The sequence below is a fragment of the Eulemur rufifrons genome, chromosome 4, assembly GCF_041146395.1.
Source record: "Eulemur rufifrons isolate Redbay chromosome 4, OSU_ERuf_1, whole genome shotgun sequence".
NCBI lineage: Eukaryota > Metazoa > Chordata > Mammalia > Primates > Lemuridae > Eulemur > Eulemur rufifrons.
Genome location: NC_090986.1, coordinates 53562780 through 53588590, shown reverse-complemented (window position 1 = coordinate 53588590; position 25811 = coordinate 53562780). Strand labels below are relative to the sequence as shown.

General features: G+C 36.1%; 1 protein-coding gene across 4 annotated transcripts in view; it reads right to left on the bottom strand.

The window, feature by feature from the left end:
* DIAPH3 (diaphanous related formin 3) overlaps positions 1-25811 on the bottom strand; it is a 464837-nt gene that overhangs the window by 399606 nt on the left and 39420 nt on the right. For 3 of the 4 annotated variants that reach the window (XM_069467186.1, XM_069467187.1, XM_069467188.1), the window contains one exon: positions 15195-15371. The exons of the other annotated variant lie outside the window; for it this stretch is intronic. In XM_069467186.1, the coding sequence (XP_069323287.1) occupies positions 15195-15371 (177 nt within the window). The remainder of the gene's footprint in view (positions 1-15194; positions 15372-25811) is intronic. 4 annotated transcript variants of the gene reach the window in all.

The following is a 25811-nucleotide window of genomic DNA, read 5'->3' as shown; positions in this document are numbered from 1 at the left end:
CTGTACACATTTAGACACAGTTTTGCTAGGGGAAATTAGGAGTTGTAATATCAAAAAATAATTTTTCTTTGGTCAATTACTTTCTAATTAAAACCTATACCTAAATTGAATCACTGTGTCTTACTGCGCTAGTTTGACTGGTATTAGGGATAGATTTTGGAATTGCAGAGAACAAATATTGCGAAAAAAAATTTTTTTTAATTCAATATAAAGGAACATATCTATGTCATCAAAAAAGACCTGAGCTAAAAAGACCAAATTGATCTGATACCAGAAAATAAGAAAAAGTACTCCAAAAAAAAGAAAGAAAAAGGAAAAGATGTCAAAAGGACACAAGAGCCAGCCTGCAGGGGCTGTAAATGGACAAACTGGAACAACTTGAGAAATCAATTAATAATATTAGATTGCAAGCCAAAGAATAAAATAAATGAAGGGCATATTTTGAGACTGCAAATATCCTGTTTCTGTTTGATTATAAAGGGAAAAATAGGCGAGAAACCCAGCAGACACCACTTTAACAAAGTCGTCCAGGCTAACACCATCCATGATAGGACACACTGACACCACGTGCCGCCTGGTATGATATACTGAGGAGGGTTTATCACCTTTGTGGTATTCATATCTATGAATACTTCCCAAAATATACTTGAATCGAATCACAAGAGGGGGAAAAAAAAAAATCAAACAAACTCAAATTGATAGCATTCTGCAAAATTACTAACTGGGATTTTTCAAAAGTATCAAGGTCATAAAAGATGAGGGACCCCCAAATAAAACCTAAATTATAAAAATAGGTTTGTGGAGTACTTGGCTACAGTAAATACACACTGAATTGATGACAGGAACTCGGGGAGAGGGGTAAAGAAACCACAATCAAGACAAACCCAAGGCTACTGAGAGGAAGGATTAGGTTAAGACACAAGTAAAAAAATTTCATTCAAAACCCAAACTTCTCAGGTTGCTCACATTTCCTCCCATTTTCATTCCAAACCTGCTCTGTGAACCATCCTTCTCACCCATTCTCATAGCAACCTTTTCACAAAGACCCCTAATATTCCTGTAATCTTAAATAATGGTTAAATTCTTGAGCCAGGCACTGTGCTAAACACTTAATATAAGCATTATTTATTTAATCCTGACTAATAACCATTTGAGGTATCCCCTCTATTAATCAAAGGGCTGAGGTTTAGGAAAGCTGTTTAAGTTGACCGTCATCCTAAAGCTTAGATTTGAACTCTGGTCTATCTTAATTTCCCATTCCTATTGCGATATCATTTATCTCCATTATCATCTAAAATTCCATTTCCTTGGGGGCTAATACTACCTGACTGAACGCTTACATTGCCAATCCCTCAGGTTGATTCCTCTGACACCCAATGAATGCCTTGCTATCACCCACAATGGCCCCAGAGTGCCCTTGGCTTCCTCACCACTAGCAACCTTTGCTTCTCTACCGTCCTGAGCCCCAGTCCTTGTGACCACACTTGGACCTTTTCATTATCTAAAAACTGCTCCAACTCAGGCATCTCCAAGATCTCCATGATTGTTATCTCTGACCTCAATCTTCCATCTTTTCACAGTTCCTACTCCCAGACCACCTTTTTCTTGACTCCAATAAAACCTCCAGTTTCTTGACCCTTCCATTTTCTCCAGTGCAGGCCAATTCTTTGATTCACCAATTCCTACAACATTTATGGGAAACCCTACTGGTCTCTTTTTTTCAAATTCCCTAAGGTACTTAATTTAAACTTTTGCTATTCTCCAGGAACTATGAAACTACCACTTCCACCTGCCATTCTCAATAAGCAAATTTCAATTCTCTCTGTGAAAAGAAAGATATCATTCAATTTCCTGTTTACTGTTTTACCAATTTATTTGCATATAATCTCTTTCCCTTCTTATCCCTGCATCAATTCAAAGACAATCCCATTCATTTAGGTATGGGATCCTTTTTCCTCCCATCTTTTAAAAAGGGCATTGCACATCTATTATCCTGTTCTAATATATTTTACTAAACTCTTCTCAGTTGGGTGGGTATCAATATATAAACATGTTAGCCTTTAATGGATTAAAATTAAAGGAAAAAAAGAAGAGCCTTCTCTCAACTCTAGCTCTCCTTTACATGTGACTTTATCCTTCTCCCCCACAGATAACTTTTAAAATAAATTTCTCTACACTTACTGCCTCTTTCATATCGCATAGACCACAGCGATCTCTTTTTAAATATTTGTTGGGTAAATTGAAGACAAACACATGAGATGCAGATAATGTTCTGGTAGATGGAACTGGAGCTAGAGATAAAAATCACAGCTCCAGCCTAGAACACTGAGCAACTGCCGCTCCTAGAAGATTCGCAAGAATCTTCAGACAACAGTGACGAGAACGAGTTGTGGCTCCAGAGGTAGAAATATTCAGGCAGTGGTACTGACACAGGGCCATCCAAGCGAAAATCCGTCATTCTTTCACAGGAAACACAAACAGAACCATACAAAACCTCAGTGACCTAGAACAGGGTCACTATATGATTCAGCCCTGCCAAGCAGCATCTGATCAAGGAGTGAATGGGGCCGAGATTCCTTCAGCACCACTGCACTCACCAGTAATCTGCATGACTCTGTGTAGTGCAGTGTCCACCTGGAGGAATGAAAAAATACATCTTTTGCTAACTTGCACAAGGACACCCAATAGTCAGTGGCAGCCCTGACCTGGAAACCAGGTCAAGCAAGCAGCCGTTAAGATATTCCAAAAGATTCTTTCTATGAAATGGATAGGGCCAGAAGTTTCTACAAACCAGGAAATTACCAGTTTCCTACTGTGTTTAGGCACCTTGACTCCATACTACATAAAACACTGGTACAAAATAAACATTTTCCACATTGTCTTTGGCAAACCTGAGAGGGAGAAAAGATGTAGTATTAATACCTGTGCACATACATGCATTAGTTAGAGCACTAAGGAGCAATCAAGCAGAGAATTGCAACCAGAGAGTGGACACTTTTTCAAATGAATTACAAACGTTAGACTCAATATTTTCATTCATGGATATGGATTTTTACAAGACAGCATGCTCATTAAATTTACATACATCAAGTTGAGTGGGACAGTTAACACCATGGAGAGTCAGATTAAATTTAAAATGATTGACTATTTGGAGAATTAAGTGAATATATACAAGCAGCAACTTGTGGAAGATGGTCAGGTGCAAGATAACTCAGCCAGAAAGGAAAAACACTATGGACAGGCAGAGGCATGACTAGAGTTACAAAATGAATACTGAAAAGACAGTGTTATAATGGATCAAAATATTCATATGGATCGATAAGCACAATATTGGAAGATAAAAATTGGAAGCACCACAATAGTAAAACCGAGCATTAATTCTTATTAATGCAATCATCTGATTTCAATACTATGATGTTTTGTTTCATGAGTTAAAGCCAACATAATTATTCTTGATAGCAGTCTCGGTTTTGCTAACATTTTATAACAAGGAACCACAAATTGGTTAAGCATCTTAAGAGGTCCACAATGATCTCATAAGTCCCGCTCCTGAGACTTCAGGACATCCTATAAGCACAATTTTATCCAGAGTTCTTCTGAAAGTGTAATTCTGTTCTTAACCACGTTGAATTCATCTTCCACATTATACAATGTCAAAAGGTCTTGCTTGTGTTTATTACTACACTAAGTTAAGTTTTTACTACCATGAATGGTTTAGTGCCAAATAAAAAAATAGAGGATTTCATGACCTGATTTGAGGTCATTCTACACTCTCAAATAGGGCAGACTAAGTGAATCCTAATTAGTCCTGCAATTTAATAAATTTTATTCTTAAATTGGGTTTAGACATAATTAGAAAAGTAAAAGATAAATACTACCAAGAACCTGGAACTTGGAATTAACATTATTAATATGTTTTTATATTCAAGATGCCTATAAATATACTGAAGCTATTAAATAGCTTATCTTTTGCCCACCAGTTTTATTATGTCTTTATATAAACCTTTAAAATAGTTTTTTACATAAATGTGATTATAATAAAGTTATATATCCTGGTTTTACCAATAGTGGGGTTGAATTGTCACTGTGGTATCCACAGTATCTTTACTCATTTCCCATTAAAATTAATAGGAAGTCAGATGGCTAGCTTATTAACAGGACAGCAGCCAGAAAATGACATTTATCCATAAATTGACAGTGAACTCTAAACACTATTATTTGACCAAATATTCTAACTGAAGTTTATGGGCGAGAGTGCAAACTATCTCAGTTGAAAAACCAAATTTCAATTTATCCTAATGCCAGGATCAAGGAACCAAAAAAAAAGAAACTTAAGTATCACTTTTCTTTCATATACTACAAATTTTAGCAGAACAGACACGAAGTGAGATGAATATGCAGGGAGCTGCACAACTCTAATTTATTTTGGAATATAACCTTGCCGGAACTGTTCAAGCATATGCATGAGCACTCACAACCACAGACAATCGTTATGTAATCCTGCAGATAAAAACACTGCCATTGATTAAAAAGAATTTTATTCATTTATTTGCTTTTCAACTTTTCTAAGTAAATGACCATTTCTTCATAAATTACATAGAGGATGAAATAGTCATTTGATTTTAGCTACAAGGGCCAACTTTCCTATAGAAGAAAATGAGACTGAGAAACAGCCTTCACAGTCATGGAAGGATGTCCCTGCACACTTCCTAAGCGGTAAAACAGTGCTGAAACATTACCATAACATTTCTCCTTTTAAAATTCCTCTCTCTAACCATTTTATTGGTGCTACAAAATCCTACCAGGCAAAATCCAATTCTCCTAAATCATTTATTTTCTCATTTATGTGTATCTAGAAGAAACAACTAAACATTAACATTATCCTCCTGACAAACACAACCCATGAATCAACTCGAAAATTGCCTTACACAACTATACTCTCTCTTTCCCTCTTCCTCCTCCTCATACATAGATTATTATTTGAATTGCTTTTAAGCCACTTTTCCCTGAATTTTTCAGTTTCTACTTAATGGAGAGGGAAAACAGTGACAACTAATAGATCAGAAGAAAGCATTCTCATAGAACCTCTCTCATTTTATCTGGTCAACTCTAAATATATTTTTTTAGTTTGTCAAAAATAAAAATTGCTCACAATATAGAAAAGTAGGTTTCTAAAGAATACTAATACTTGAAATTAACTGCTGGAAGGAAACTATAGCAGTTAATGAACACTTAGAGAATTAACACACAGGGGTCTTTGTTGGTTTTTCTTTTCATTCAGACTCCTGGTGACCCTTAAGATATTCCTTGCACACTCAACACAACCAGCATTCATTTATCTAACTAAAGTAATAGCTGTCCATAAATCCTTAACACCAAGCATTAAAGAGAAAAAAAGAAAAATTGTCATTAGTGTGTACCCAAAGAGTGGCAACATGGAATAAGCTTAGGAAGCTGTCACCAACAATACCTAAAAGTATCAAATGTACATAGGTGCATGTGATTTTATCAGTTCACTTGAGCTCTTTCTTCCTCAGGACCTTAAGTTTATCTCAGGTGAAGATGTCTCTGCTACTGAATTGACTACAAATCTCAGGAGAACACAATGACATCTTGATATTTAACTCTGTGGGACTGATTTATATCATTTGATTGCTTAAACATGGTATTTACCAAAGCAGAAAGAAACAGATCAACTCATACCACAATACATGACTAAATAACATGTACTATGAAGGCACTAAACGGACAAAAGCAAATAAGGTCAAATGTGCACAGTCTAATAAAATATGGTTCTGATAAAAAGATTGGAAAACTGATCTAATGAATTAGCAAATAAAATAGAAAATGTACATAGTCACTCATTTAATCAGTAATAGAGGATAGACTCAGCTTAAAGGAAAAAAAATTAACAGGGTCAAGCATCTACCCTATAGGAAGGCCAATCTAGTGAGGGACTAACCAACCTGAGTAAGTAACATGAAATATTGTTTGGAAGGCCTATATTACATACTTCAGGAACAGAGAAAATGAAGACATTTATATTGTTTTCAGGGGTTAGCAGGAAAAAAAAAAACACAGAACTGGCCAATTGGATCTTCATTTTGAAGGCATAAAAAAACTTTTTTGGAAGGTAGGACAGGTATTAGATGGAAGCACAGAAATTTTCAAGAACAAGTAGCTTCTAACTCTATTTCAGGTTGTTTTTCTTTTTAATTATGTTTGGAGTTAAATCTCAGATCTGAAAAACAAACATTCAAAACAGTCAAGAAGACTGGTATAACCTCTTTTATTATGCAACATACTCAGTGCAATGAAATCAGAAAAATAATCAAATAGAATAAGAGTAGAAAAAGGAAAAAAGTTGTTATTCACATATATTCTGATATTAATAGAACATATTAAAGAGAGAATATACAAATAAAAACTAATCAGGCCGAGGTGGGTGGATCGTTTGAGCTCAGGAGTTCGAGACCAGCCTGAGCAAGAGCGAGACCCCACCTCTACTAAAAATAGAAAGAAATTATATGGACAGCTAAAAATATATATAGAAAAAATTAGCCGGGCATGGTGGCGCATGCCTGTAGTCCCAGCTACTCGGGAGGCTGAGACAGGAGGATCGCTTGAGCTCAGGAGTTTGAGGTTGCTGTGAGCTAGGCTGACGCCACGGCACTCACTCTAGCCTGGGCAACAGGGTGAGACTCTGTCTCAAAAAAAAAAAAAAAAAAACCTAATCAGAGTTCAGTAAGGTTACTGGACACACAAAAAAATCAATTAAAAATAAACAATATTCTTAATAAAATAATTTTTTAAAGATACTTATATGTTAGCAAAAAGCCTAGGAATAAATCTCATAAATGATGTCTCATACACAGCAGTCTCCAACCTTTTTGGCACCAGAGACCAGTTTCACGGAATACTATTTTTCCACAGATAAAGGGTGGAGAGGAAGGGGAGAGGGATGCTTTCAGGATGATTTTGCAGCTGCTCCCAGCACTGGCATCACTGCCTCAGCTCCACCTCAGATCATCAGGCATTAGATTCTCATAAGGAGCATGCAACCTAAATCCCTTGCATGCAGTTTACAGTAGCGTTTGCGCTCCTCTGAGAATCGAATGCCACTGCTGATCTGACTGGAGGTGGAGCTCAGGCAGTGATGCAAGCGATGGGGAGCAGCTGGAAATACAGATGAAGCTTCTCTCAATTGCCCACAGCTCACTTCCGGCTATGTGGTCCGGTTCCTAACAGGCCACGGACCAGTAGCAGTCCGCAGCCTGGGAGTTGGGAACAACAGTCATAGAAGACCTTTAAGGAGAAAGTTATAACTTTTTACTGTCCAGGAACAGAGAAAATATAAATAAATAAATACACTGAGATATAAATGTATATACAATGCTTATAGCTGAGAAAACTTAATATCACAAAGGTATCCATTTTCCCTAAAATCAATCAATAAATTCATTGTGATTCCAAAAAAGATCCCAAAAGGATTTATAATGGAATTTAACTAATTGATTCTAAAATTAATATGCAAAAGCCAAGTGCCAAGAATAGCCAAGGTGATTTTGAATAGGAGAAAGGGGTCTTAGAGATCAAGATTTATTATACAGCTACAGTAATTAAGACAATAGATATAAATTAGGACAATAAATATAAATGCAGACATGGATGAGCCAAGTAATGGACAAAAATTAAACCTTAGAAAGAAACCCACACATCTGCAAAAACTTGACTAATAACACGACAGATACGCACAAGAAATTCACAAATGAGTAGCCCAAACAGCCAATAAGCATGTGAAAAGACGTTCAAACTCCCTTACGATCAGAAAAAAATAAATCCTTTAAAGCTGTGGTCCCCAACCCTGAGACTGCAGACCAGTACCTGTCTGTGGCCTGTTAGGAACCAGGCACACAGCAGGAGGTGAGTGGCAGGAAAGTGAATGAAGCTTCATGTGTTTATAGACACTGCCCATCACTTGCATCACCACCTGAGCTCTGCCTCCTGTCATATCAGCAGAGCATTCGATTCTCATAGGAGCTCGAACCCTACTGTAAACTGTGCATGTGAAGGATCTAGGTTGCATGCTTGAATCATCCTGAAATCATCACCCTGCAACATCGGTGCATGGAAAAATTGTCATCCATGAAACCAGTCTCTGGTGCCAAAAAGGTTGGGGACTGCTGGTTTAAAGTAAGGATATCCTGTTCACATTTGTTACCTGCAACACTTAAGTCTTACAATAACAATGCAAACTGAGAGACATTTTACAAATTAACCAGCCTTGAATCTTCAAAAATGTCAAATTCATAAAACAAAAGTAAAGACAGGAATTAGTCCAGATTTAAGAACATTTTAAAAACATGACAACTCAATGCAACACATGATTCTGAACTAGATTCTTTTGTTATTAATATAAAGGACCTTATTGGTACTACTGGTAAAGCTTGAATAGTGTCTGAAGATTGTCATTGGTAGAAACTGACTAGTGTTATTAATAACTTAGTGATTTTGGTGGTTGTATTACAGTTATGTAGGAGGATGTCTTTATTTGTAGGACATATACATTGAATCAGCAACTTACCTTCAAATGGTTCAGAGGAAAAAAGGTATCTTCTGTACATTTATAATTATTACAGAAAAAAGTTTGTTTTTTTAAAGAGATGGGGTCCCTTTATGTTGCCCAAGCAGGTCTCACACTCCTGGCCTCAAGTGATCCTCCTGCCTCAACCACCCAAGTAGCTGAGATTACAGGCATAAGCCACTGAGCCAGGCTAGAAAAAAGGTTTTTTTTAATGTACTGGAATGAAAACCATCAAATTCCGGGTATTGTTCACCTCAGGGAAGAAAGGAAGAGGAAAGAAAGGGATTGGAAGGAGCACAAAAGGGATTTCAATTATATTTGTGGTAGTATATATTATTGTACTATGTTCTATACTTTTTTGTATGCCTGAAATACTCTATAAATCACGAAAACCCTGCTAAACAAAAACAGATTCTACTTTACATTGTATACTGAAATTGTTTCAAAATCAAATGTGAATGCCTTTAGTACTATCTACACTATGTTTCCCCACACTAAAAAGTCAACATATGTATTAGACAGTAGATCATCTAAGCTCTTAATCCCAGGAGACATTTCAAACGTATATTTAAGAGATGATGATGGTATTTTATAAATGAGCTTTCTCCTACATTACGATAAAGCCTGATAAACATCTTCCCAGGAAATATTAGAGCATCACTAGTCCTTTGTGCAATTTTATCAGGCCATTTTTTCCATGCTCACAACCATTCTGGACAAGAAGCCCAGAATTTAAGTAATTTTTGTCAGAATGATTTTTATATCATTGGCACTCATTTAATGCCTATTAATGACGGCATCCTGACAGATGGCCTTTCTTACATAGCTTTCATTCTCTCAATAGATAGTGAAAGTAAGAAAATGAGCAAAGGTATGAATGTATGAAATATCTCTTTTGTTCATTATTTTATCCTTTTTTGCATTATTGGGCAGACCAGCAATTAAAGCTAATCTTCATCTAATACAGGGTCTAAGGTGAAGAGAAATTTAATATCTCTGAAATCTTAAGTTAGAAGTTACACTTAATTCAATAGACATTTGGAATGATAAACCAATGGGATGATACTATATGGATTTAACCTAATAGAGAGAGAGAGATACCCCAAAAAATAAAAGAATGAATTCCATAACGGATTCATATATAAGCAGCTCTCAGAAGCAGGTTTAAGGAACGTCTACCTCTGGGAGACCATGGAAAGATATTAAAGAAGAGTAATGTTTGGGCTAAGATTTAAAGAGTGAACAAGAAAGAGTTCTCTAGTAGATACATGAAACGACGAATGGATGAGGCCACTGCAATAGCCCAGGTAAAACTTGAACTAAAGCAGGGGAGAAATAAAATTAGGAACTAATAAGGACAGAGGAGTAAATGGACGTAACCAATTCCCTACTGATATTAAGTATTACTCAGATTTCAGAGTGGGCTTCTGAGACAGGGAATTAAGGGAGGAGCAGGAGCTTTGTTGTTTTTTTTTTTAAAGGAAGAATTATGATGAGTTCAGTTTCTGATGTGTTGAGGGGTTCAGCATCTTTTAGAGAGCTGGATTATAACTGCTCTTCAGCAGAAAACAGAGGAAGTTGTCAGAATATAGAGTATACTCTGCAACATGGAAAGGCTCCAATCCCCCAGGAGGATTGTGTAGAAAACCAAAGTGAATGAAGACAAGATAGGAGCCGTGGAGGCAACATTCAGAGGAAATAAAAGTACACATAGAAGAGGAGACATGGAAAGTAAAGTAGGAAAACTGGTCAGAGAGGAAGAAAGTCAGGAAACGGAAAGAAGTGCCACAGTACCCAAAGCAAAGGCCGGGCGCGGTGGCTCACGCCTGTAATCCTAGCACTCTGGGAGGCCGAGGTGGGCGGATCGTTTGAGCTCAGGAGTTCGAGACCAGCCTGAGCAAGAGCGAGACCCCACCTCTACTAAAAATAGAAAGAAATTATATGGACAGCTAAAAATATATATAGAAAAAATTAGCCGGGCATGGTGGCGCATGCCTGTAGTCCCAGCTACTCGGGAGGCTGAGACAGGAGGATCGCTTGAGCTCAGGAGTTTGAGGTTGCTGTAAGCTAGGCTGACGCCACGGCACTCACTCTAGCCTGGGCAACAGAGTGAGACTCTGTCTCAAAAAAAAAAAAAAAAAAAAGAGGAAATAGTCAGTGCTGTCACATGCTGCGAACAGAGGAGTAAGCATCCGAAACAACAGCAAAAATTAACAGCTATTGGTAGAAAAAGACAGATACAATCTTTGTATTAATAGAAGGCAGGCTCTGGAGGGAACAAGATAAAGGATACATTAGCTTCCCATATACAGGATATAGATCCCAAGGATGATGCAGGTCTGAGCCATCTAAGAGGTACTGCAGCCAACAGGTGACCCCAGCAGGAGAATGGACTCGTAGAAGACAGGGGCAGATGGCCAGACAAAGGAGAAGTCACCAGACATGGGAATTACAGGTGAGACTGGGAGGAATGGAGGGGATATAAAAATAACACAGAAGCAAAGAATCAACATTTGTAATCTTCCGCACCTGTGGTAAGCAGACTGGCTTCCCCAAAGATGTCCACCACTCTAATCCCTGGATGCTGTAAATATTTTATATCACATTGTAAAAGGGACTTTGCAGATACAATTAAAGTGACGAACCTTAAAATAGGGAAATTATCTTGGATTATCTAGGTAAATCCAATCTAATCACAGGCCCTTAAAAGCAGAAAACTTTCTCTGGAGGGGGGCAGAAGAGTGATACAGCAGAAGGAACAGTCAGAGAAATTCTAAGCATGAGAAGGACTCAATGCATCGAAGATGAAGGGACACGCATGAAGGACAGGAGAGAGGCCTGTAGAAGCTAAGGGTGGCTCCCAGCTGATAACCAGCAAAGAAACAGGAACTTCAGTCCTACTGAGGACTGGATTCTGGATTCTGCTGAAAACCTGAATGAACTGGGGAGAAGATTCTTCCCAAAGCCTCAGATAAGAGCCCAGCCAGCTAAGACCGATTTCAGCTTTGTGAAACCTACAGAAGCAGTCAAGCCAACCTGGATTTCTAACTTACAGAACTATAATAAATTTGTGTTGTTTTAAACCACTAAATCGTGGTAATTTTTTACAGTATCAACAAGAAACTAATATAATGCCCTAGGCACCAATGGCAGGTTATAGATACCATAAACCAGCAAGTGCTTCCTCATCCTCCACCACCTCCAATCTAATCCTGGAGGAGACAGTCAGTCTAGGGAATAGGGAAGAACAGAAAGGCCAGGTGGGGAACCAGAAGAGGCTAACCACACCCCAACAACCACCTCTAGTAGAGGCCAGAAATGGAGCAAGTTTGAAAGGGACAAAAGGAGCAGCTTTCTTTGGATGGAAATTAAGTTATTTATATCAAGCTAGGGTTATTATTATCTGAAAGCTACAGGAAAGCTTTGGCACCTGCCTGGGATTTTTTACCAGGGTCACAACAAAATAAGCTGAGAGGGACGGTTGAAAAGAGGCAACAGATGGAATAAACAAGTCGCTTCCAGCTTATACCTATCATGTTCACCTTATTCAAAAAAAACCACTCAGAGATATCTACAATGAATTCAACAGTAACCAATGAAATAAACTTCAGAAATCAAAGCTGTATAGACAGTGATAAGCACAACTGTTTCACTATCTAATATCCATACAGAAACCAAGATGGGCTTTCAGCTAGAAATTCAACTTTCACCAAAAGACAAATATGTGGGGGGTGGGGGGGAAAGAGGGACAGAGAAGCCCTTAAGAAGCAGAACAAAAAATTAATCATTACTTTATGAAAGCACATGGAAACTAGATTACCCAGAGCCAAGCAAATCAATTTACTAAGTAAAATGAGTACAAATGTTTAAGTTTTACACTCTATTTCGCATTCATTTAGTAATCAAGTCAGCGCAGACTTTCAAAGGGCTATCTTCAGGAGGGAAAAGAGGTGTTCTTCAAAACAAAGTTTTTGCTTCATGTAAAAATTATTAAATACTTTTGATAATGATAAGTAAGAATAATTATTTTTAAAACTGAACAATGCCAAAAGAACAAATCCAGATGCAAATTTTAAATGGTACAAAACCTCTGTAGATGCAAATGCCAAAAGGTCAACATGGCTGATTACTTAATGTTGATTCTCAAGAGAATTTTTATTAATAAAAAAATGTTACAAATATGTGCAAGCCAAAAATCAAACCCAATTTAAATCTAGCATTCTCCGCAGACATCGAAACAGTCAAAACAGTGATACTCTGAAAAGCTTGAAAAATACCCTAATCCACATTTAAAAAAGGAATATCCTTCTCAGCTTCAAAGATCTTTCAGTTTCAGAATCAACAGCAGGTTTTCCCTACAGAGTATTGTGATATACCCAAGGAATCAGCAAGAGGAGGAAAGAAACTTTTCCTTATTTTTGAAAAAGACCTTAGTTGTGACTAAATCTTTATTTAGCAAATTGGACAACCCTAAGAAAACAACAATTTCATTTTACTTCTGCTGAGTAAAGTGAGAGTTTGATCACAAAAGATCTACTGCCCACAACCTGTTTAAGGTTTAACAAGTGATCTGCCCCTCCCCCAGTTATTTAAAAAGTATTCTGTAAAGACTTCAAAATGCCAATATTCATCTACCCTGTACATACTATTAAAATTGATGATCTTACCCCTCTCCTGGCTAAGAGAAACAGAAAAATAGTAAAAACTGTACTCAGTACTTTCCAGGTAGTTGTACTTTTAAAACTAATTATAGTAATAAAATGTGGCTTTCATAGATGTTTAACATCAATGGGCTACTTATTCTGCTTACTGAGATGACACCCACAGTTATGATAAAAGTTTATAACAAGGTAGTCACAAGTAAATAAAAGTACCATCCCAGAATCTCTGATAATTTAGGTGAGTGATTCCACATACGGTACACGGATGAGAGGGAAGAAAGGGTACGTACTTTGCCATCTTTAGTCCTCAAAGAGAATACTAAAAAGAACTACCTTCACAAAGCCTCATTAACAGAGGCAAAGGCTAGCCAAAAAAGGTGGTTCTTGGCTGAAATTATATCAACTTATGGTGCCAAAAGAGTGAATAAAGAGTTATACATTTGTACCTAATTGAAACCAAAATTAGTACTTCATCAAGAGCTGGTATAATAGATGAGTTTCCCCAGCCTAAGGTTCATGCAAAAAAATATTAATAAAATGTGTGCTCAACGACAAAAAGTTAGAAATCACTCACACTTAATAAAAAGCATATAAAGACACAAACAAGGCATACTTTCTTTCTGTAGTCTTCTAAAGCTCCATGTGTAGCACTGGACACAAATACTTATGATAAATAGAAAATAAGGCAATGTAATGGCAAATACATTGTTGATTCCAGCTGAACAATCCAACTATTAACATTTCATGCACATCTTATATTCTAAACTAAATAGGTAAATGCATTAATTTCCCTAAAAATTAGTAAGGCTGACAAAACCAATAGGTGAAAGAATAGACATATAAAATGAACCATGATTCAGAAATAATACATAACTCCTCAGAATGACATAAAAAATCTTTTCATAATCTTCCTCAAGTTACCATTCCAATCTTATTTTTCCCACCTCTCACTGGTGTCCCCTAAGCTATTTGTACTCTACCTCTATGTCTTTGTCATCGTGTTTTCTCCACCTCAAGAGATTGCCCTTCCCTGTGCTTATCCAAATCCTTTCATGAGATAAGACCTCGCTCCAGTTCATCCCTCAACTAAATTTCCCTAAACCACTATAATATCCTATCCATTTTGGTTTCCCCTTAAGCTAATTAGGTATCTCAAAAATTAAAGTAATTTTTTTCCTTCTCTGAACTTAGAACTTAATTATTAAATACTACCTTCTGGCATTTCTTACTCATTTAATTTTTCATATGTTTATTTTGAATCCTAAGAGATAGTAACTTAAGGGTAGGAACTATATATGTAAATAAATCTGTTTAGATGAAACTCACATTAATCTGTGGTAAATGGTTTGCATATACTTAACACATGTGGGTTATTGGTCAAATTAGTTCAGCTGGCTTAAAAGCTAGATGCTGAATCAGAGAATCACCATAATTGAGAACTAAAGGCACCAATGACACCCAAATGACACCACGTGTCTCTCTACCAGAAAAGGCACATCCTAAAACAAGTGAGTTCACGTCTCTACAGATATACATGTTGTAGGACCATAAAGAACCTAGTTATCCTGAGAAATAAGAAAGGAATAAAACGAGTAAGGTCCAAAAATCAGCACACAACAATGCAAACAGAAGAGCACTGTGACCATCCTTCTAAAGTCAACTGAACCCAGACAGACTACTTAAATAATCCATTAGACACAAGAATATACCATTTGATACTTTAGAGTGTTTGTTTTTATGTTCCCTGTATAAAGCCAAAAACTAGTGTGTTGTTTTTCTTCAGATTCTTATTTTTGTAATCCAAAAGCTCCCTATGGCTAAAGCACTATCTTAAATGGCATTGGAACGTGAAGTCCAATGGAATGTGGAACATGAGTTAGTGTTCCATTAACATGAGCAAAAGCTAAGGCTTTTTCCTGAAACATGTTATAAAGAATCAAAATTCTCACCATCATCTTTTCAAAAAGTTCTAAGAGTTCGTTCTCTGACAGTGGCTTTGGGAAGTTTTCCATCATCTCCAAAGAAGCTGATGAGCAAACATTGCTTGCAAATGTAGTCTTCATGTTGGGAAGGGGTGGTCTCTCTTTCTTGCCCCCTGGAATTCTTATGCTGGCAAATTTGTCCCGCTACAAAGAAAGATAAAATGGCACACATGTTAAGTATTTCCTTTCCCAACAACATTTAACTCATTCCAAAAATGGAAAACACAAACAGGGCCAATCACATTATCACTGTGATTTCATCAAGAAGTATTCAACATTGGAATCTTTAAAATTAAAAATAATAATAAATATAAAAAGTGGTAAAAAGTTTTCAGTAATCATTCTAGAGAAATCAGACCTCAAAAGATTCTTTCTATCTTAAAATCACACAACTATAGATTTGAGATTCTATTAACAGATAACCTTTGCTTTATAGATTAGCAAATCAATCAGTTTCGCAAAGGCAACTTAGCTAATTCAGTGGTGACACCAAACTAGAACTCAGTGTGTCCTGTCCCCCATCCGCCTACTGACTTTAGTCCACTGCCCTTTTCACAATGCATACTATCTCCTGGGGTGGGGAGGACATAATTTAAGAATTTTAAGAATTGAATTTTACTTTTATCATCACAGCTTTTTGGCCTGATAATATATTTCTCTTTGCTCAGGCTGGTCTGTATGTGAACTTCTTGAACATCTACAGAACAGAGTGGTTAAACCCTTAGGAAATAAAGCTAGATTTTTGTTGTAATAGGATTTCTTCTACAACTAGATCATCAAATAGTTTGCTGAAGTTTGAAATAGCATAGATACTAGTTTACAAAGCTAATTATCGATTATCAATTCATTCAAAATTATTTGAATTTCACAAGTTCTATTCTTCACAAAGAGCCAAGATTAGTACATTTTAACTCATGCAATGTTTCAACAATCAAAAACGCAAAAAGTCTTAAAGCAGATATCAAGAATAGAAGAACGCTTAAACAGCAAAATCAATGATTCTGTGAATTGTTCATCATTGCCATATACATTATTGAGCTACTATTTTTACCATAATATGTATAATGTGTTTACCTGTATTGTTCGTTATGTCAGCCACTAGCTATGCATGATGATTAAATTAAACTGAAAGACATCAGGATTCAGTGACTTAGTTGAACCAGCCACATTTTCAAGTGCTCAAGAGCCACATGTGGCTAGTGACTACCATACTAGTCAAAGTACATATAGAACACTTCCATCATCACAGAAGTTCTATTGGACAGAGCTAGTATAGCCATTAGAGAAATCTGACACCTAAAAGTTTCAATTTAAAAGAACAATATGTCACAGTATTGATTATTGAATTCACTAAAGAAATAGGATTTCTTCAAATAATGAGATATAAAGATATTATCTTTAAAAACAGGTCTCTAATTTTACTATGATAATAATGCCTAGGTAAAATACTATGTACTACACTCACTCATGGTCCATGTAACATGGTCTAAATGTTAAAGTACTAAAAATGTAACAGCTTCCTATAGGATTTAGGAAGTAGTCACAAAACACCACTCTGTCATCCTAACAATCAAAACAAGCAAAACCCATAAAATTACTCTTGTATTGTTTTTAACCCATCAGAAAGCTGAGGATACAAAGAAACATATAATTAAATACCAGGAAGTAGCAAGCTGCTTTTATCCCAGACTAACAGTTGGGGAAGAATAAGTCAGCCAAATTTTTAATGACTACTGACAGCTGCATGGGTGCAGGCACAAGAGATTAGAATTCCAAAGAGCTCCAATCATGAAGCCCCACCCACACAGCAAGTCTGCACCCCATACCAACTCTTTTTCTTTTGAGTATTCACCAACAGCATGTGGCTAGTATGTCAAGGGCTGAGAACAGAACAGGAAATCTGAGTGAGACCCACCCAAGGCATGAGAAGCCTCTCCCAATCGCAAATAGCTGCCCTCCAAAGGCTGTGGACTAGGCTGCAGTCCTAAGAGAAATCCCCAGGACACGTTCTGGGCCTTCAAAGAGTACATGACAGCTGATGTCCGAAGGCTGGAGGAAGACTATGAGGTCAGAGAGAGATTTCCTGAAGAAACAGAGAGCCAGAAGTAGAACTGAAAACAAAAAGAGAATTCTACATAAACCCTAAAAAATGGGCATCAGAACTTTAAAGCAGAAAGAAATATCCTATGGTTATGAAAGCTAGTAGCTTATTTGTAAAGCCAAAAAGTAGATTGCCAGATTCTCATTAATGCTCAGATCCCAAGTCCTCAAAATATGTGAAGCCACAGATGAGATGAATCAAACTAAAGCAACAACAAAGCCCAGATGCAGCTCAACTAGAGATTAAACGGACCCAGTCCCCGACTCAACAGCCTGAAAGAGGAAGGGCATGTCCTTTCTTGGATAGAAATATTATTTACTTCCATTTCTACTCCACTTAAATAAAATGTCCACCATATAATCAAACATTGCTAGACACACAGAGCAGCAAGAAAACATGGCCCATAATTTAAAAAGCAGACTTAGAGATGGCCCACATGTTGGAATTACCAGACAGGCAGTTTATAAGAGTGATAAAAATGCTAAGGGACATAATGAAAAGAGTAAACACCACACACACAAGTGATGGGGAATTTCAGCAACGACGACACAGAAACAAACAAAAAAAAAGCCCTCCAGATTGATTAGAAATGAAGAATATATCAAAAATGAAGATCTCATTACATGGACTTTCCTCAGCTGGACCCAGCTGAGGAAAGAATCAGTGAACCTGAACACAGATCAATAGAAACTATCCAAACTGAAACACAAAGAGAAAAAATAATGAGAAAAGAAAAAGAAAAAAAAGAATGGAGCAAGAAAAATCGGTGATACAACATCAAATATTGTAACACAAGTGTAACTGGGGTTCAAAAGCAGGATAGAGAATGGAAGTGGTGAAGAAATACTTCAGGAGATGACTGAGAACTTTTGAAAATTAATTTTTATATATATACACATACACATACATATATATCTCTCAACTCATAGATCCAAGCAGCTCAGGAAAACCCATAAAAATACATTAAAAAAAAATCCATACACTTAAGCACTTCATAGTCAAACTGCTGAAAATTAAAAATAAAGGGCAAACATAAAGGGGCAGTCAGAAGAAAAAAAATACATTATATACAGGAGAAAAATGAAAATATTACAGGGAATTTCTCACCAGAAACAATGGTGGCAAAAGACAATGGAATGTCAACTCACAATAAGGCAGATAAAAAAAAAAAAAAAAAGACATGGAATGGCATCTTTAAAGTGCTGTAAGTATACAGGAAAGCTAAAGAGGGCAAAAAAATAAAATTAAATTAAATTAAAAAATAAAAAATAAAGTGCTGAAAGTACAGTTGACTCGAAAAATGCAAGGGATAGGGGTGCCTACCCCGTGCATAGTCAAAAATCCATGTATAACTTTTGACTCCCCAGACACTTAATACTAATAGCCTACTATTGACCAGAAGCCTTACCAATAACATAAACAGATCAATTAATAGATATTTTGTAAGTTATATGTATTTATATACTGAATTTTTACAATAAAGTAAGCTAGAGAAAACATTAAGAAAATTGTAACGAAGAGAAAGTACATTTACAGTACTATACTGTATTTATCAATTCCGTAACTTTACACATCTGTTTACAGGATCTGTTTCAAACTGTCTGAAATGGAGGGCAACTGCAGCTGCAGACCTCAATCTACAGGACACATCAAGCAATTTTTTTTGTAATGTCATGACTTTTCTCTGCTTATTGGGAGCACTTCTAGCATCACTAGTGACACTTAGTATGGGTCCCATGGTATTATTCACAGCTTACAGTATTGCACTAAACACGATGAAAAATACACGAGAACCATGAGAAATCACTTTTTACTGCAATACAAAATTTACTGGAGAGATGAACTGCTCACACAAAGATGATTAGTGTTACACAGCATTTTAAGTGGATACTGGCAACACTGGAGCCCCTGGCAACAGCAACAGCAGGTGATTATGAAATTATTACAGTAGTACAGTGTGCACTACAGTTAATTGTACATAGTTATATTTTAACACCGCATTTTTGTTTGTTTACATTTCGTGACTGTGAATGGCACCATCTTCAATCTGCTCAAGTTTTTTGTTTTTGTTTGTTTTTTTTTTGAAACAGAGTCTCACTCTGTTGCCCACCCGAGCTAGAGTACCGTGGTGTCAGCCTCACTCACAGCAACCTCAAACTCCTGGGCTCGAGCGATCCTCCTGCCTCAGCCTCCTGAGTAGCTGGAACTACAGGCATGTGCCACCATGCCCGGCTAACTTTTTCTATATATTTTTAGTTGTCCAGCTAATTTCTTTCTATTTTTAGAAGAGACAGGGTCTTGCTCTTGCTCAGGCAGGTCTCGAACTCCCGAGCTCAAACAATCCACCCGCCTTGGTCTCCCAGAGTGCTAGGATTACAAGCATGAGCCACCGTGCCCGGCCAGTCTGCACAAGTTTTGATAAATTTTAGCTTTTTAGAACAGAGTTATGTGTATGTTATAGTAGCAAATGATAAGATAAACTAGTATCTACATATATTTTATGCATTCATGACATACCTTTCTCTTAATTTTTTCACTATTTCCAGGCTATGTGGTTTATCTGCAAGTTTTTTCAAATTGTCACAAATCTACAAAAATTTTTCCAATCTACTTTTTGAGAAACATCTACATATAAGTAGACCTGTGCAGTTCAAACCCGTGTTGTTCAAGAATCAACTGTACTGTCATCCTGGGATTCTATATCCAATAACAATACCTTTTACAAATGGAAGCAAAATAAAAACACTTTCAGATACTGTCATCCTGAGATTCTAAATCCAGTGAAAATACCCTATATAAGTAGAAGCAAAATAAAGACACTTTCAGACAGACAAAAGCAAAGAGAATCTATCTCCAGGAGACCATACTACAAAAAGTGTAAAAAAAGTTTTTCAGGCTGAAGGGAAATGATATTAGATGGAATCCCAGATCTACAAAAAGAAATGAAGAGCCATGGAGAGTTTACTTTATTAGATGCTGGAGATACAAAGATGAATGAGCTATATAGGACTTACCTTAAATAATTAACAATCAAATGGAGGAGAAAAGTACATAAACAGGTAATTACACAGCTATACAGAATATGTAGAAGGAGGTATGTAAAATATATTATAAAAACAAAGAAGAGTGGCATCTCACTCACCACCATAAACATTCCCTACTTTGGAACAACGCAGAAACATAAAATTATCTCCACAAAAATATATGCCCAGAAGTTACTGTCCCTATATACATTTGTACCCTAATTTTTGGTATTTAAAATAACTAGGAGACACCAAAAGAATTGTTTTAGGAAATGGGACAGGTTACTTATCTCCTGAGTCACTACTTCATTGCCATGATTTCTGTACAGGTAGGACCAAGTCCTGAGCGTAGAAACTATCCTGACTCCTCTTTACCTCTTTACACACCAAAAAAAAAAAAAAAGTGCAACTTAATTAATATGCCAAACTTATAATGAAGTGAAATTAAGCAAAACACCATTAATGTAACATCAATATTATAAATGTAAACACATCAATAAATGGAAATAGTAGGCTTAAGTACTTCACAGGCTAATTTGTAAATACATAACCTAATGGCTCTATCAGTGACAGAAAATATCATAAAATTTTAGTTTTCACCAAACACCAAAACTTTTTAAAATAAATCTCTAATCTCGCATAAAAATTACAATGGTTAATATTTACTGAGCCCTTTGTATGTGTTAGGCACTGGGCTAAGAGTTTAAATGTAGCATCAGATTGAATACATTTGTTTAATCCTTACAATGAGGAAACCTCATGTCTAAATCATAAAGGACAAGCTCCAAAACACTTTTATACGTTAAAAATTTCATAGTATTTAGCTTATAAGATAGCACAATGGAAAAAAGTCAGTCCATTATGTTTTCAGGAATAAAACAGCATTTATACCAATAAATAACATAGTTTGTAAAAATATTAATAAAATAGAATTATCACACCTCCCCCATATTCTTAGCACCTAAAACTCTGGAGGAAGATTGGATTTTACCCAAATGGAAAACAAATTTGCACATTACCAATAGCATAGATGGCTAAAGGGAAGATAGAAAAAATTAGCATATCCCTCTTCAAGCTTCTAAATCTACAAAGGTCCAGATAGTAATATGAGACATAAAACGATCAATCAATGTTTCATACTTTCAATATAATGCTTTTATTTATTTTCCCTGATTAGAAAGGATTGAAAGACAAAATAAGGAAAGAGCCATAGAAGAAAAATAAATACAATCCTTCCTCCTATATGAGAACAGTAAATTGAAATCTATTGAATATTTCAGGCTTAAAGTAAAAGCATTCCCGGGTATGTAATGCTCTATTGAGCACTCTAGGTAGATTCTACAAAATTTGGGCACTATTACAAAGATAAGTGCAAAGTGAGCTTTACTATCAAATCATTTTAAATGTTGTAAAGAAGTTTCATATATTAAAGAGATGCTAGTATGACTCCACTCACAAATGGAAAAATCACTCCTAATTTATCTTTTACGGAATTGCACATGCAATTTGCTTTAAACAAGGCATAACACAACACATGAGTAAACTTTAAAAATACTTTTGATACTTAATAACATGATAGAAATCCCCCTAATATTGTCCGTAAGCTAGTTATTTTGTATTTGGCAATTTGCCTGGGGTCAGGTTATAATTTACATACTTTTTATTTTCATATAAAAATTTCATAATTTTATATGAAATTCTTGTCTTAAAATTGAGCTACAAACACAACCTAGACAGGTGAAGTACACAAACAATTCACCTTTGTTTAAGAATTGGTTAAACACACACAAGACTAAGGAAATTCTTTTATAATGCTATTTGGAAGTGGTACACCACACTTAATTAATATGGCTTTGACTGTGTCTGGGGTGTACTAAGTTTTATAAATTAATATCACTTATCTTCAGGGAAAGTTAAATGAGCACCCTACTGAGTATTATCTCATACTGAGTAATCACACTGATAATCAGTAATGACAGTTTAAATAAAATTAATTAAACAAAAACAGGCTCTAAAAATACTATCTGGGTTTTTAGCTATACTATAACACTGAAATAGTGAAAACTCAGTGTTTGGGGTTTTCAATATTACAACATTTTAAATAGCAACAGAGAAGTGCAGGGTTTTTTTATTTAAAAGTAAAAGAAGATATTGTAATTATTAGTCATCTTACAATTTCACAAGTATGTGAACTATGTATGATCATAAACATACTTCATTAGAAGCCAGAAGAGAATAGCATTTTCATGCAATCCAGGAGAATTATTAAGCAAATAAAAGTTCCTTCTAATTATAGAATCAATTCTATCTGAATGCATGCCAGAAATGTAGAATAAAATATATTGCTTAAAATTATCTATCAATTTTCATGCAATCTTATATTTAAGAGGAGGCAAAAACCTAACAGCTAAAATAGCTTGGCTTTTTAATTATCTTTATTACTAACCTGGCAACTTGCTAATTAAAAACATAGCTCCAGAGTCTGACTTCTGAATCCTGGCCAGCCACTTGCTTGCTGGGTTACCACAGCCAAGCTACTTAAACCCTTAATGATAGAATCTATCACAGAGGTGCTAACAAGAAATAAAACCACTACTAACTTTTCAGCTTTGGGTTAAAAAGCCTAAAATGACTTACCTGACCACTGTAAAGTAGCACATGTACCCACTCCATTATCTATCACAGCACATAGTATATTCTCTTCATATGTCCTTTCAAATGACTTATAAAAACTGTAATTATTTATTTTGTAATTGTTAACTCTATCTCTTTCCAACTAAAATATAAGACCCATACTAGACAAACTATCATCTGTCTTAATCACTGTGGTAGCCAGTCTCTGAGATGGCTCCCCAGTGATCCTCTGACTTGTGTAACCAATAGGATATCGTGGAAATTGTGGAGTGTGATTTCCAAGACTAGATCATAAAAGACATTACAGCTTTTTGCTCCCACTTGGGGTAGGGTATGCCAGCTGCCAGTTCATGAGAACACTCAAGAATTCCCAAAGGGAGACCCACATGACAAAGAACTGAGGCCTCCCACCAAAAGATAAACAGGCCCCTTGCCAACAGCCATGTGAGTGAGCCATCTTAGAAGCCCCAGTCAAGCCTTCAGACAACTGTAGCCCCAGCCGACATCTTCATTGCAAGTCATGAAAGACCCCAAGCCAGAACCACTCAGATAAAACAACTACCAAATTCCTGACCCACAGAAGCTGTATGAGATGATAAATGTTTGCTGTCTTAAGTCATTTAAGTTTTGGGGTAACTTGTTACACACTAACAGAAAACTATTAATGTTATAGTCACTGTTGTATATTCAGCCTATAGCAGAGGTCCTGGCAGATAGCTAGCAGTGAATCAATTAATACTTGCTAAAGCTGTGAATGAATGAGCAATTACTAGATAATAAAATACATCCCTGCCATCCCTGCTGATATATGATACAGAATTATAATTTAAGGTAAAATATTGTAAATGCCCCCAAGAAAATCATAAGCCAGGTGAACTCGTAAAAGGAATGAATGATTAATTCTGGAGTGGAAGAAATATCTTAAGAGAGGCTTTGGAAAGAGGGTACATCAGAGAACCTTTGTGAGGCTGCCATAAAAATTACACGAGACAGGACATGTTAACAGCTAAGCAGTATGCCTCCCGGTTCCATGGTCTTTACTAAATGTTGGTGACATTTAGTCACTTAGAAACTTAGAGACATTTAGATACTTAGACATTTAGAGACTGGCCACCACAGTGACTAAGACAGTTGATGGTTTGTCTAGTATGGTACTTACATAAGATGTATCATCGGAGAGAGAAAAAGTGACCATTCTTTCATGTGTGATAAACTAACCATCCCAGTTTTAAGCTCCATGGTATTACTACCCAGTAACAATTCCTACCGTCCCACCTACTACTGCATTCTAATTTCAATATTCTTCAATGCTACGAATGGGCTTTTCCAGCTCTTAATTAGTATTTTAATGACATTTATAAGTTATTTAGCCAGAGATATCTTTGAAAAGAAAACTTACTGTGTACCTCCCAAAAAATATTTGATCTACTTAGCATATTTGTTCACATTTAGGTTTCACATAGTATTTATAAAATGAGAAACACAATTATGATCTTAAAATTTCTTTAATTGAAAGAAATAAGTTGAAAATAAGTTACAACATGCAATATGTATTCTACAGCCTGCTGCCATGTCATGGAGCAGTGAATGGAGATGCCTGCGCAGGGAATAACTGGGGCCTCTCTTCAACGTGACCCCAGGCAGCACCAACTTGCAGGTCATATGAGTGAGCCACCTCGGAAATGGATAATCCAGTCCCACCGAGGCTTCAGATGACTACAGCCTGAGCTGACATCTTGATTATAAACTAGCTCATGAAAAACCTCAAATTGAAACCATCCTGCTAAGCTGTTTCCAAATTTCTGACCCAAGAAACTTATATGTTAAGTGTTTGTTATTGGTTGAAGCCACTAAGTTTCGAGAAATGTTATAACATATAGCAATAAACGATTAATACAGAACTCCTCATAGAATACTTTTAAATTCCTAAAATAAAATATATAATTACAAAGAACTAAAGTAAAATGGGGTTATCAAAATATTAACAAAGTTTAACATAGTAATGTTCTTCATTAGTGCATTAAATAACAAGGGTTAATGGTAAGTCTAATTTTCAACATAGTGTTGAATATAAACCATATTTTAAAATATCTTCAGTAACTAATGTGCTTTGAAAATATCTGTGATTTCTGTTAGTGATAAAGTCACAGGTCAAATACTACTGTGTTTTTTTTTTGGTATGCTAATAGTTTTGTTTTTCTTTTTTGCTATATGCATAGTTGAAAAAAATACTAAGTAGACACCATGAATTCTACCACAGCATATTTGGTGGTCCATGGACCACAGGTTAAGAGCCACTGGTAGGTGGATATGAAAGAATAGTAGAAATAGTGAGGGAAAAGAAGAAAGTACTCAAGATTACCTTCAGGGAATCAGTGGGAGCAAGTAGAAGACCTAAAGTTGAGATCAGCAACAAGGAGGAATGTAACAGGTTGTATACTCTGATGGTTTGTGCTTCAAAGAGATCTGGAAGCTTTTGAAGGAAGAAGCCACCAGGAAGATAAAGCCATCAAAGAACATCCAGGTTTCAAGTAGAGCAACGAGGAAAGAGAACGTTCAAAGATGATGACAGGCTTTGAGTTCCAAAGGGCAAAGTAGGAGGGTTTGGGAAGCCTGGAGGAGTTGAGAGAATGTCAGATTAGAAGAATGAATGGACTTCAATGGGGAGAGAAGCAAGAGGTACTAACTGATGATATGAATTCATTATGATTCAGCTCAACTGAAAGGTGATTTGAATTGTAATAATTTTAACAAAAATTAATAAATAAATCAAACCATGTAGACTGTACCTTCTTAATTCATCCTCTGTTCTGACTGCCACTACCC